Genomic DNA, 12,824 nt, shown 5'->3' on the forward strand with positions numbered 1-12,824 from the left:
GCGGACACAGAGCAATGGATTCAAACTACAAGAAAGAAGATTCCACCTAAACATTAGGAAGAACTTCCGGACAGTAAGAGCTGTTCGGCAGTGGAATTTGCTACCAAGGAGTGTGGTGGAGTCTCCTTCTTTGGAGGTCTTTAAGCAGAGGCTTGACAGGCATATGTCAAGAATGCTTTGATGGTGTTTCCTGCTCGGCAGGGGGTTGGACTGGATGGCCCTTGTGGACTCTTCCAACTCTACGATTCTATGATAAATCGTACCTGCAGAGCTGACCTCTGGCAGGTGTGCAGACCAAGCACTCAACAGCCGGAGGGAAAGGGTCAGCCTCCAGGACCTCCTGGCAAACCCCTGCCAGCCTAACATGGGCTTTGGGGGCTCCATGGGGTGCACAAGGCTGTCGGGGGCAGACAAAAGAAAACACCAGACACTCCTGTCTTCCACTGCCTCCCGCAGTTTGCTCAGACTCATGTTGGTGGCTTCGAGAACACTGTCCAACCATCTCGTCCTCTGTCGTCCCCTTCTCCTAGTGCCCTCCATCTTTCCCAACATCAGGGTCTTTTCCAATGATTCTTCTCTTCTCATGAGGTGGCCAAAGTATTGGAGCCTCAGCTTCAGGATCTGTCCTTCCAGTGAGCACTCAGGGCTGATTTCCTTCAGAATCGATAGGTTTGATCTTCTTGCAGTCCATGGGACTCTCAAGAGTCTCCTCCAGCACCATAATTCAAAAGCATCAATTCTTCGGCGATCAGCCTTCTTTATGGTCCAGCTCTCACTTCCATCCATCACTACAGTGGTACCTCTACTTACGAATTTAATGCGTTTCGAACACACATTTGTAAGTCGAAAAAAATTGTCGAATCCCATAGGAATGCATTGGGAGAAAAAATTCGTAAGTCGAAGCAACCCTATCTAAAAATTCGTAAGTAGAAAAAATCCTATCTAAACCGCATCCAAGATGGCGGACGGAGCTCCATTTGTAAGTAGAAAAATTCATAAGTAGAGTTATTTGTAAGTAGAGGTACCACTGTACTGGGAAAACCATAGCTTGAACTATACGGACCTTTGTCGGCAAGCTCATAGATGGGTGAGGAGGATTGCTCAGTGTGTTGGAGGTTTTTAAGCAGAAGGTTGGATGGCCCTCTGTCGGGGATGAGATTCCTGCATTGCAGGGGGTTGGACTGGATGACCCTTGGGGGTCCCTTCCAACTCTACCATTGGCTTTGTTAAGAAGCTAGCCCTGAGGAAGGACTGGGTGGGGAGCGAAGCCGTACGGGAAGCCGTTCTGGCATGAGAACCAGCCAGTCACATCTCATGTGCCTCCCATGGTCCATGCAAGCAGCACCCGCCCACTACAAGCTCCCCTTTCCGGCTGAGGCCCCACCACACCACCTCTCCTTCTGGGTATGGGGTGGGGCAGTAGCTGCCTTTGTGTCCCCCCCCCAACACTCCCTGGTGCCACCGAAGCCTCGCCTTTGGCGAGTCGGGAGGGAGCTGAGAAGGCAAGGCAGCTTCCCTCCCACACAGCAGAGGCAGAGAGAGGGGGAGGGTGGGCTCGGCTCCTATTTTTAGCCCCGTGGGTCTGCACTGTGGGGAAGGAGGAGACGGCTGTGGGGGGAGCTCCAGCATCCCTCTGTGCCTCCTTGGGTGGCAGGGAGCCAGGCGGCTTGGAGAGCTAGCGGAGGGGAAGGGAGGGGAAAGGGAGGTGACTTGACACCCAGAGCTGTAATTATCCTATGCGCTGCTAGAGTGCGCGAGTGTGAGTCGTGGTGAAGGTGGAGCCGTGCGGTGGGCATCGCGCTGCCGACTCCACTCAGAGAGAGAGAGAGATCTGAGCTCTCAGAGCCTCCGGTAGACGCGGTGATCCGTCCCTGAGCACCCTGGTGGCTGGCGCACCTGCCTCCTGCTTTCTTGGCTCTCTGCTGGGCACCGCAAAGACCTTCTCTGACAGAGGAGACCGACGGCACCTCCTGCCCGATCCAGCTGGCACCCACCCCCTGGCAGAAGAGAGCCCAGTTGCTCACCACTTCAGCGCGGACAGGACCACGTGCGGGACAGAGGTCTTCCCGCCCCCCTCGACTCTCTGGCTTTGCCCCCCTACCCGGACTGGGCTCGCAGCTTCCTCCCCGGCTCGCCTTGTGTGGGAATCGTGCTTCTTCCCTGCTCCCCCCGCCCCTGTTTTGGGGGGTCTCTGATGCAGGCGCCTCTGGCAGCAGCTCGGAGCTCCGGTTTCCATGGCGACGGGGAGCGTTGAAGCCCGCATTGTTACGGATCTCGGGGCGAGGGAGAGCGGAGCGACGAGCCAGCCTTTCCGCTCCTCCGCTCTGTCACAAACCCCATGGCAGATGGAGCCTCGCTCTGGCATCGTCGCCGCCGGACGGGCTGGCTAGGGAGAGCCGGGGACCAGCCCTGCCCTCTGCCGCCAACGCCGCCACCTCGGAGCGAGGTCTCCACGTGCCCGAGCCACTTGGCAGCACTGCCGCCGGGCAGAGGCCCCGAGGGCAGTGCCAGCCCCCAGAGTTAACAGAGAGCCAGGCCAGGCGGGGGAAAAAGAGCCTGGCCATGAGAACGAGGAGCTAGGAGTGCCGCCATCCGCTTGGTGCCGTGCCCCCTTTGGCCATGGCCACCAGCCAGGGAGAGGATCCGCTGAGCGGCAGGATTGGGCAGACCATGCCCGGGAGCCCCCTGACCTGAGGGTCCCGGCCAGGACACTCTCTTGCCCCCCCTACCCAGTTGCTGTTTCCCCTCCCCGCTCCCACCCCGGCCGGCCGTGGGACCATGAAGAAGTTTGCCTCCACTCGCAGCCTGAACAAGATCCTTCAGCAGTGCGACTCCTCCTCCTCGCGGGAGTACGAGGAGATCCAGGCCGTGGAGAAGAAATGGCACCTGCACCTGGCAACGCCCAAGAAGCTGCTGGACCGCAAGTGCAAAATGCCCTCCCTCTTCCTTTCAGCCCCGCCGCCGCCCAAGAGGGCCCCCAGCACCACCCTGACGCTGCGATCCAAGTCTATGACCGCCGAGCTGGAGGAGCTGGGTGAGTGTCCTGGCCTGGGGCGGGGTGGACCCAAAGGAGAGCATGCGTGGCGGGCGGGGCAGAGGGGCGTACAAGGAGCGAGAGCAGCACCCCACTCCCCCCAAGAGAGGTCCGGGGGGTGCCCTGGCCACACCCACCTGCCCTCGGCTCCATCTCCGAGGCGGTTTCAAGGCCGCTGCCCTCCCAAATATAACCCTGCGAGGTAGGTCAGACTAGTGGTGCAGCATGAGCTTCATTTCCAAGTGGGGGGATTTGAACCCTGGCCTCTCCCAGCTCCTGGTAGTCATCATTTAACCAGCACAACAACCCTGTGAGGTGGGTTGGCCCAAGAGAGGCAGCGACTGGCCTCCAAAGTCATGCCCGGTGCGCTGAGAGCGGGTGGGGGGGATTTGAACCCAGGCCTCTCCCAGGTCCTGGCCCAACACTCTCCCCCCTGCACCAACAGCAGAATGTCACCTCTCCCGACTTCCCTGCCGTGGTCCTTGTGGGGCCCGGTTTCCTCTCCTGGTCCTGCGCTGCTGTGCCCATTCCTGCCGCCAGCAACACACTGCCGAGACTCCCTGTTAATGCCAGGCTGCTTTCCCTGGGGCTTCCAGCAGAACTTCCCTCTCCCTGCCCAGCTCTGGGCCTTTGCCTTCGTGGTGCCCGGGTACAAGCCGTCCTCCAAGCCTGTCGTCCTTTTGACTCATTCTCAGCCTTGCTCTCTCCCACCTTCCTTCCGTCTCCCGGACCTCGAGGCAGCATAGATTTGGGTGGGTGCCCAAGAGGTCTCTCATCCGGGCATTGACCAGGCCTGGACCTGCTTAGCTGGGCCAAGGGGGCTGTACCCCTGTGCCCCCCCCCCGCTAACTGCCCCCCCAACCCATCTCCGGACGCAGGAATGCTTTGTTCTTTCTCTGAGCAGGGAAGGTTTGGTGGAGTGCAAAAGTCAGTGCCTGGTCGGGGGGGGGGGGTCATGCTTGCCTGTGCCCCTGTGCTTCCACCCCACGCCAGAGAAAAGTATTGGCATCCCGGGGGGGTCACTGTTCCCACCTTAGGAGTGGCATAGTCTGCCTTTGCTCAGGGTGCTCCTCGGGGAGGCCTCGTATGGAAAATGACCAGCCGTGGCTTCTCTGGCAATTCTGGGGAGGGGGCTTCCTGGCCCAAAGGGGAGGAGATAATGGGAGGGGGCGGGTTGTGCATGAATGCTACCCCCCCACACACACCCCACTGCATGCACAGCCTCCCGCTCATGTACAGCAGATGTGGGGCTGGCCTGGGCGACTCCCGGATCAGCACCCTCCTTGGCCCCTGGATGTACTGAAAGGCTGGGGAAACTGAGCCCCCCAAGGAGGTCCCTCTCTCCCTCCCACCCCACCGGCCTGTGAGGACACTCTCTGCCGAGTGGGGCTAGTTTCCAAGGAGAGCAGCGCTTGGGCTCAAATCCGCTCAGAACCCCTGTCCCTAGACTCTGTCTGTGTGGAAGGGGAAGGCGGTCGGCACATGCCCAGAGGCCCCCCTCCCTTTCCAAAGCTGAGCCTTGGCAATAGAGGGAGTGACTCAAACTGAGCTCGCCTGCTGGGGGGGGGGGACAAATCCCCCAGTGCTGCTATTTGAGGCTGGGAAGGCATGCCTCCTCCCCCCCCCCGGCAAGGTGAGAGGGTGCATGGCCGGGGGGGGGGGGCTTGCATGGCCGCCTCGCTGGGAAGCATTGCAGAATGCAGCTTGCCACCACCCCTAAACTTGGGGACGGCCCAGGAGAACCCTTCCCTAAGGAGCAATCTTGCCTTGGCAGAGGGAGCAGACAAGGGGGGCACAGCATGCCGGGGGTGTGGGGGCAGAGGGGAGCGCACCCTGCACACCATTGATGTCCTGTCCTTTTGTTTCTTGATTCCAAGCCTCAATGCGGAGGAGGAAAGGGGGTGAGTTTAACTGCCCATCTCCAGGGCTCGTCCGAACCCCTTTTGATCCAAGCTGCCCCTCCCTCCCACCCTCCCTCCCACCCTCCCTCTCTGCCCAGCATGATGAAAAGGTGCACTGGGACCCCAGTCCATGCTAATGGCCTGAGGGGGCCACAGGACACATGGGAGAGTGGACCTTTTGCTCCCCAAAGCCATTTCTGGTCTTTGCAATACACACTGTTCCGTTTGTGGAAGGAGGGAGGTTCGGGAGAGGAAGCCTTCGTGCCAGCATGGCAAACCATGTCCTAAGTTCACGTTGTTGGTTGGTGGGGGGCCGGCAGCACAGCCCATGGAATGAGAGTCCAGCCAAAGTTTCCCCGGGGATTGTAAGGTCAGCTCCTTGAAGACCGGCAAGTGTGACCGTGTGGGTTTCCGGATGTAGCGTTCTTTGTTGAGCTCAGGAGGAACCCCACCAGACACCGCTTCAGGTTCAAAGAACGATGAGGGCTTAGGGCGTTTTGTTTGCGTCCATGAATGTGGCTGCGTTGTGCAAAGATCTATGTGCACACCCACGTAGGCACACAAAGCGTATATCCAAACGACTCACCCCATGTATAGGCTTCCTCCGTTCGTTCCAGCAGAAAATAAACAGCGATGGCAATTAGTTAAAAACAGTAATCGAGGCAGCGCCTTCTTTAGCATTGCAGAGGGGTGGACAAGATGACCCCTAGGGGGTCCCTTGAGATCTGCAATTCTATGGTAACTCAGGGCCATGGTGACCCCTCAGCGGCAGCCCTGGGCCTTTCAGGTTTTGCACGCTCTCCGTAAGCCAGCAAGATGAGAGGAACCGCTATATTAGTTGGAGACACCGTTTCCTCAGCCTCCGAGCAATTGCCTCAAGGCTCCTGTTCCCCTCTCTTATAGCTTTTTAATGGCTGTTTCTATTGCCAGAGCTCAGTATCCACACGATAAAATGTAAAGTGCAATAAAAGAATGACATAAGTAGATCAGCGCGACCTTATCGTGGCCTAAAAGCACACCAGGAGGGAGTTCTCGTCTTTGCTCCTTTCCAGATTCCCAAACATAAACATGTGGCTTTCCTTTCCCTTTCAGTCCAGAGGGAATGGCTAGAAGTTACTGGTAGCCAGATGCAAATTCCACAAGCATTAAAAGCATCAAGAAAGTATGAAACAGCAGCTCCTTCGGCCACGCCAGTTGTGAGCTTCAAGCTGGAGTCCTTTGGCATTCAGAAAGGAACTGGGTGCATTTCACACACTTAATGTTGCTTGAGGATTTCCCATAATGAGCATCTGCTTGCTTCCTGTGAGTACAGGTTGCTGGACTAGCTGGGCCACTGGTCTGATCCAGAAGGCTTTTTAGTAGAATCAAAGAATCATAGCATTGGAAGGGACTCCAGTGGTCATCTAATCCAACCCTCTGCAATGCAGGAATCACATCTAAAACATCCATGGACACATGGCCAGCCAAGCTCTGCTTAAAAACGTCCACTTCCTGGAGAGTCCACCACCTCCCAAGGGAGACCGTTTCACTGCCAAACATCTCTTGCCCTCAGAAAGTTCTTCCAGATGTTGAGTCAGACTCTCTTGTAACTTGAATCCATCGCTTCAGGTCCTGGAGCATCACAAAACAAGTTTGCTCCATCTTTCATGTGAGAGCCCGTCAGAAATTAAAAGGCACCTCTCAGTCTCCTCTTTTCCAGGCTAAACATCCCCAACTCCCTCAACTGCTCCTCATAAGACTCAGTTTCCAGACTCTTCATCATCTTGGTCCCCATGACCCCAGGTTCAGACGTCACACTAAGGCAGGCATAGGCAAACTCGGCCCTCCAGATGTTTTGGGACTACAACTCCCATCATCCCTGACCACTGGTCCTGTCAGCTAGGGATGATGGGAGTTGTAGTCCCCAAACATCTGGAGGGCCGAGTTTGCCTATGCCTGCACTAAGGGCTTCTCCAGACTTACCTTTTGTCCGGCTCTTTCCAGGCAGAGGTCCACAATTTAAGGCTCTGTGTCCGAGCGGTCTTTGTTTTTTTTATTTTGCCCCACGCTTTCTCCACAAAAACCCATTCTTTAAAGCTGAATTGGGGCAAACATCAATTCGGGTTTTCTTCGAGTTGACATTTGCTCCAACGGAGCTTTAAAGAGCGGGTTTTCACGGGGAACGCTCCAGAGAAATTAAAAAGACATGGAGCTTTAAAGAGCATAAAGCCAAGCCAGAGCTCAGGTGCGCATCGGCCATAAGCCATGTTTGGGCATGGCGTTATGCGCAAACACTTCTGGTGATGTGCCGGGGGATGCCCACCTTTATCCTGCCATCACACTCTGGTCTAGACCAGGCATCCCCAAACTGCGGCCCTCCAGATGTTTTGGCCTACAACTCCCATGATCCCTAGCTAACAGGACCAGTGGTCGGGGAAGATGGGGACTGTAGTCCAAAACATCTGGAGGGCCGGAGTTTGGGGATGCCTGGTCTAGACAGAGCATAGCAGAGCATGCAACTCCAATTCCTGCAATTAACGGCACAACAGAGGATTTTAAACACCATAAGGCAACAGTCTGGAAACACCCAGAGACAAGCAAGGCTGGCTAACATGCAACGTAGGAGATTTTTCTCACGTGCCAAAATCTAAAACAAGCTTTTAAAGGCTTGACCCGGTGCCTACTTGCATCAGCAGCCCTCAAGCAATGAAGCAATGGGCTGTTTCTTTCTTTACGACTGTCGTGGTTCTAATGGTGAAAGCGACTCAGTGATGGCATGATGGGGGCTGGCAGCTGTGTTGCCATCTCCCTTGGTGGAAGAGGTGCCTCTTAGATTCAGAGCCTGGGTATGAAAGTGAGCCCATAAGACGGGGCAGCAGTGAGACTCGGGGGGGGGGCTTTAGGCAGAGGAAGGATGCCCAAATAGGAGATGCAGGGCCAGGAGAGAAATGTGCCCAAACAAGCAGCAGCGAGATGTTTGCTGGCAGCTCCCGGCAGGAAGTGGTGGGTGTGCCATACGGTCTCATCCAAAGGGATGTAGGGGCCTGAGAGGAGGAGAAAGGAGGAGGGGAGACTGTGATGAGAAACCACGGGGAAAGCAGCCTTTTGCACTGGCTCAACCATTGGCTCTGCTTTCTAAAAGCAAAGTGCACCAAGTCTCCAGCCCAGGCAGAACCCTGCGTGGCTGGCAGCAGCAACTGAGTCTGGAACAACCCATGGCGGTCACTCGCTCCGCTTAAGAGGAAAGCCGCAGGTGCCCTAGAGCGTGAGAGTGCCCTGCGAGGCGCCAGTTGTCGCTTAGAGAAGCCGCTTAAGGAGACTGTGATTTAGGCTGCTGGTTTTCCCTCTGCAGAGTCCCAGGTGCCCTGGAAGGGAAAAGCTGCTCGGGAAACTTCAGAGCGGAAGGACATGGCATAGGGCAGGGGTTCAAGAAACCTCCAGGTGTTGAACTACAACTTAGAATCATAGAATCCTAGAGTTGGAAGAGACCACAAGGGCCATCCAGTCCAACCCCCTGCCAAGCAGGAAACACCATCAAAGCATTCCTGACATGCCTGTCAAGCCTCTGCTTAAAGACCTCCAAAGAAGGAGACTCCACCACACTCCTTGGCAACAAATTCCACTGCCAAACAGCTCTTACTGTCAGGAAGTTCTTCCTAATGTTTAGGTAGAATCTTCTTTCTTGAAGTTTGAATCCGTTGCTCCGTGTCCGCTTCTCTGGAGCAGCAGAAAACAACCTTTCTCCCTCCTCCATATGACATCCTTTCATATATTTAAACATGGCTATCATATCACCCCTTAACCTTCTCTTCTCCAGGCTAAACATACCCAGCTCCCTAAGCCGTTCCTCATAAGGCATCGTTTCCAGGCCTTTGACCATTTTGGTTGCCCTCTTCTGGACACGTTCCAGCTTGTCAGTATCCTTCTTGAACTGTGGTGCCCAGAACTGGACACAGTACTCCAGGTGAGGCCTGACCAGAGCAGAATACAGTGGTACTATTACTTCCCTCGATCTAGATGCTATACTCCTATTGATGCTACAACTTCAACCAGTTGTGCTGGCCGGGACTGATGGGGAAATGTAGCCCCCCCCAACTCTGCATTTGGAGGGCACCAGGTTGGCGAAGGTCGCTCTAAAACTGGAGGCGGCCAGCTTTCAGGGCGGGCTGCACTGACGGGGAAGGCGGCTTCTGTCTGAAGGAAAGCAAAAGAAAATCCTTTTTCATGCAGCGCGTAGTTAAACTGTGGAACTCCCTTCCACTGGAGGCAGGGATGCCCCCCCCCAACTTGGGTGGCTTTAAAAGAGGGTTGGACCAATTCATGGAGGGGGAGGGGGCTCTCGATGGCTACTAGCCAGGATGATTCTACTCTGCCCTCCACAGTCGGAGGCAGACATACTTCTGAGCACCAGTTGCAGGAAGCCAGAGGAGGGGAGAGCTGCTCTTGTGCTCGGATCCTGCTTGCGGGTTTCTCATGATAGGCATCTGCTTGGCCACTGTGAAAACAGGATGCTGGATCAAGAGGCGCGCTTGGTTCTTCTCATCTTATTGAGACCTGTGTCCTTCAGCTGTGTACAGCATGAGCCCTGAGATGTCAAGAAGAGTCCCTTCGGCTTCCACACTGTCCTGGTTTTATTTTATTTGTTTATTTGTTTATTTCTTGAATTTATATACCGCCCTATACCTGGAAGTCTCAAGGCTGTTCACAAAAAAAAAGATCACAATACAGTGCTACCTCGACGTACGAAGGCGATCCGTTCCGCAGCGCTCTTTGTAAGTTGAAAGCTTTGGTTGTCGAAGCATCCGTTTTGCACATGCGCGAAGCACAATTTTGCACTTCTGCGCATGCAGGCGCAGAACATGCACGCGGTGAAAAGACTTCTGGGTTTGCCGACTTCGTAAGTCGAAACCTTCGGAAGTCGAGGCATTCGGATGTCGAGGTATCACTGTATATAAAATAAAAATAAAAATCAATAACCCAATAACCACCACCACCCCAAAAAGAACCACATTTTAAAAGGGTTGTTGTTGTTGTTGTTGTTGTTTAGTCGTGTCCGACTCTTTGTGACCCCATGGACCAGAGCACACCAGGCACTCCTGTCTTCCACTGCCTCCCGCAGTTTGGTCAAACTCATGTTCGTAGCTTCGAGAACACTGTCCAACCATCTCATCCTCTGTCGTCCCCTTCTCCTTGTGCCCTCCATCTTTCCCAACATCAGGGTCTTTTCCAGGGAGTCTTCTCTTCTCATGAGGTGGCCAAAGTCTTGGAGCCTTCGGAATTGATAGGTTTGATCTTCTTGCAGTCCATGGGACTCTCAAGAGTCTCCTCCAGCACCACAATTCAAAAGCATCAATTCTTCGGCAATCAGCCTTCTTTATGGTTCAGCTCTCACTTCCATACATCACTACTGGGAAATCCATAGCTTTAACTATACTGACCTTTGTCGGCAAGGTGATTCTCTGCTTTTTAAGATGCTGTCTAGGTTTGTCATTGCTTTTCTCCCAAGAAGCAGGCGTCTTTTAATTTCGTGACTGCTGTCACCATCTGCAGTGATCAAGGAGCCCAAGAAAGTAAAATCTCTCACTGCCTCCATTTCTTCCCCTTCTATTTGCCAGGAGGTGATGGGACCAGTGGCCATGATCTTAGTTTTTTTGATGTTGAGCTTCAGACCATATTTTGCGCTCTCCTCTTTCACCCTCATTGAAAGGTTCTTTAATTCCTCCTCACTTTCTGCCATCAAGGGTATAGAATGTCAAACAGATCAACCAAAGGCCTGGTTAAAAAGAAACGTTTTTGCCTGGCGCCTCAAGGTGTGTAATGAAGGCGCCAGGCGAACTTCCCTGGGGAGAGCATTCCACAGATGTGGAGCCACTGCAGAGAAGGCCCCGTTCTCAGGTTGCCACCCTCTGGACCTCTCAAGGAGGAGGTACATAAAGAAGGGCCTTAGAAGATGATCTCAAGGTCTGGGTAGGTTCATATGGAAAGAGGCGGTCCTTGAGGTATTGCGGTCCTGAGCCGTTTGGCTGTATTTCTGTGTTCCTCTCCTGATTTATGTCTGTTGGCTTCTTGAGTCCCCTTTGAATTTCCATTTTGCTAGTCAGAAAACAATTTATCAGCTATATGTGCATGTTATACGTGCCCGTTAGATTATTCCTGCAGTGCAGTGAACCTCTAGGCAATGAGCAGTGCTGCAGATGGCATACAAAATGCAAATAATTCAAAATAGCATGGCCAACCAGCAAGTCAGAAAAGCTGCCGCAATTGCATAGAATCTAAAACCTCAAAGTGAAGCTAAAATTAATCTCCCATCAGATAAACACATTCAGATAACATTCATATCGCATCAATCCAAGTGGGAGGGTATCACAGCACAGGAGACCCATGGAAGGAAGCTGGGGTGTCTGTAGTGAGGCATCTGGGGAAAGGTTGGGAGCAAATCAATTTCATTACAGTGGACGCTCGGGCTGCGAACGTGATCCATGCGGGAGGCACGTTCGCAACCCACAGTGTTCGCAATCCGCAACGCCGCGTCTGCACACATGCGGGTCGTGATTTGGCGCTTCTGCGCATGCGCAAAGCATGATTTTGTGTTTTGGCGCATGCGCCAAAACCAGGAAGTAACCCATTGTGGTACTTCCGGATTCGGCATGATTTGCAACCTGAAAACACACAGCCTGAAGCGTCTGTAACCCGAGGTATGGCTGTATTGTTAGATTTTTGGACTATTTTGGACTATTGTTAGATTTTTGGACCTGTCCTCTAAGGAGCTAAAATGGTATGCATGGCTCCGCTGTCCTCACAACAGCCCTGTGAGGTAGAGTAGACTGCAATATTTTTGTTATTTATTCAATTGGTACACTAGTCTCCCACCAGATGTCAAGGAGATAAACAACTAAGACATCTGAAGGTAGCCCTGTTTAGGGAAGTTTTTAATGTATGATGTTTTATCGTGTTGTTAGTGTTCTGTTGGGGAGCCACCCACAGTGGCTGGGGAAACCCAGCCAGATAGGCAGGGGTATTAATTATTATTATTATTATTATTATTATTATTATTATTATTATCATCATCATCATCCAATGGGGTTGGTCTGTTTTGATCCCACAGAGCAAGCAAGTCGAGGTTTCCAAAGTTGCACAGAACTCCCTCCTCTTCATCACGCACACAAAAATTGTGCTGTTTCTTTTTTCAATGGGAATGGAAGATTCTGGGTGAATCTTCTAGACCTATATGTATAAAAAAACCACTGTGAAAATGCTTTTTAAAAAAAGTTTAGAAATATATATTGAATTTCCCATTAGCTCACCATCGCCATCTAGTGTCACATTTGTATAACACACTTAAAACACACTTAAAATGTTATATTTGCAGCTGTACATCCGAGCCCAAAGTAGGATGGCCAGGTGTTGCTGAGCACTTTTTTGAAACAAAAGGATTGGAAAGGGTGAAACGGAGACGCATGCATGGGATCTGAAAGCACAAAAGTGGGGAGGGTCCCCTTTTTCATTTATTTATTTATTTGATAAAACTTGTATGCCACTTGGTTGCTGTTTTTTGGGGGGGAATGGGAATCTTCAAAGTGGTTTATGAAAAAAGACGAAACAATAACATTGCCAGCAAGAACGAGCAACAGCCACCATTTACGTCTTTCGAAAAGATAACAGTAGGCCAAGGGCAGGATTAAAACTCGTGCCAACTTCTTATGCTTCTGGGTAGGCTTGTTGTTGTCAGGCACCGAAAAAGGTACAGTGAAGGCACCCGCCTGGCGTCAAGAGGCAGGGAGTTCCAAAGTACAGACGCCACCAAACTAAAAGATCCTTACAAATGTGGAGATGGTATTAAGTTGCGCCTGTAATAGTGCCCGATCGAAGTGGCCGATCTCCTAGACCGGATTGTGGCCCTTCGGGTGCTG

The 12,824-nt window shown here is 53.0% G+C and overlaps 1 protein-coding gene across 7 annotated transcripts in view; it reads left to right on the forward strand.

The window, feature by feature from the left end:
* The window catches only part of SHANK3 (SH3 and multiple ankyrin repeat domains 3), a 419,062-nt gene that overhangs the window by 354,555 nt on the left and 51,683 nt on the right, over positions 1–12,824 (forward strand). For 6 of the 7 annotated variants that reach the window (XM_088676559.1, XM_060279323.2, XM_088676560.1 and 3 more), the window contains one exon: positions 2,954–3,034. The exons of the other annotated variant lie outside the window; for it this stretch is intronic. In XM_088676559.1, coding sequence (XP_088532685.1) covers positions 2,954–3,034 — 81 coding nt within the window. The remainder of the gene's footprint in view (positions 1–2,953; positions 3,035–12,824) is intronic. 7 annotated transcript variants of the gene reach the window in all.

The sequence above is a fragment of the Zootoca vivipara genome, chromosome 9 (assembly GCF_965207765.1).
Source record: "Zootoca vivipara chromosome 9, rZooViv2.hap1.1, whole genome shotgun sequence".
Lineage (NCBI taxonomy): Eukaryota > Metazoa > Chordata > Lepidosauria > Squamata > Lacertidae > Zootoca > Zootoca vivipara.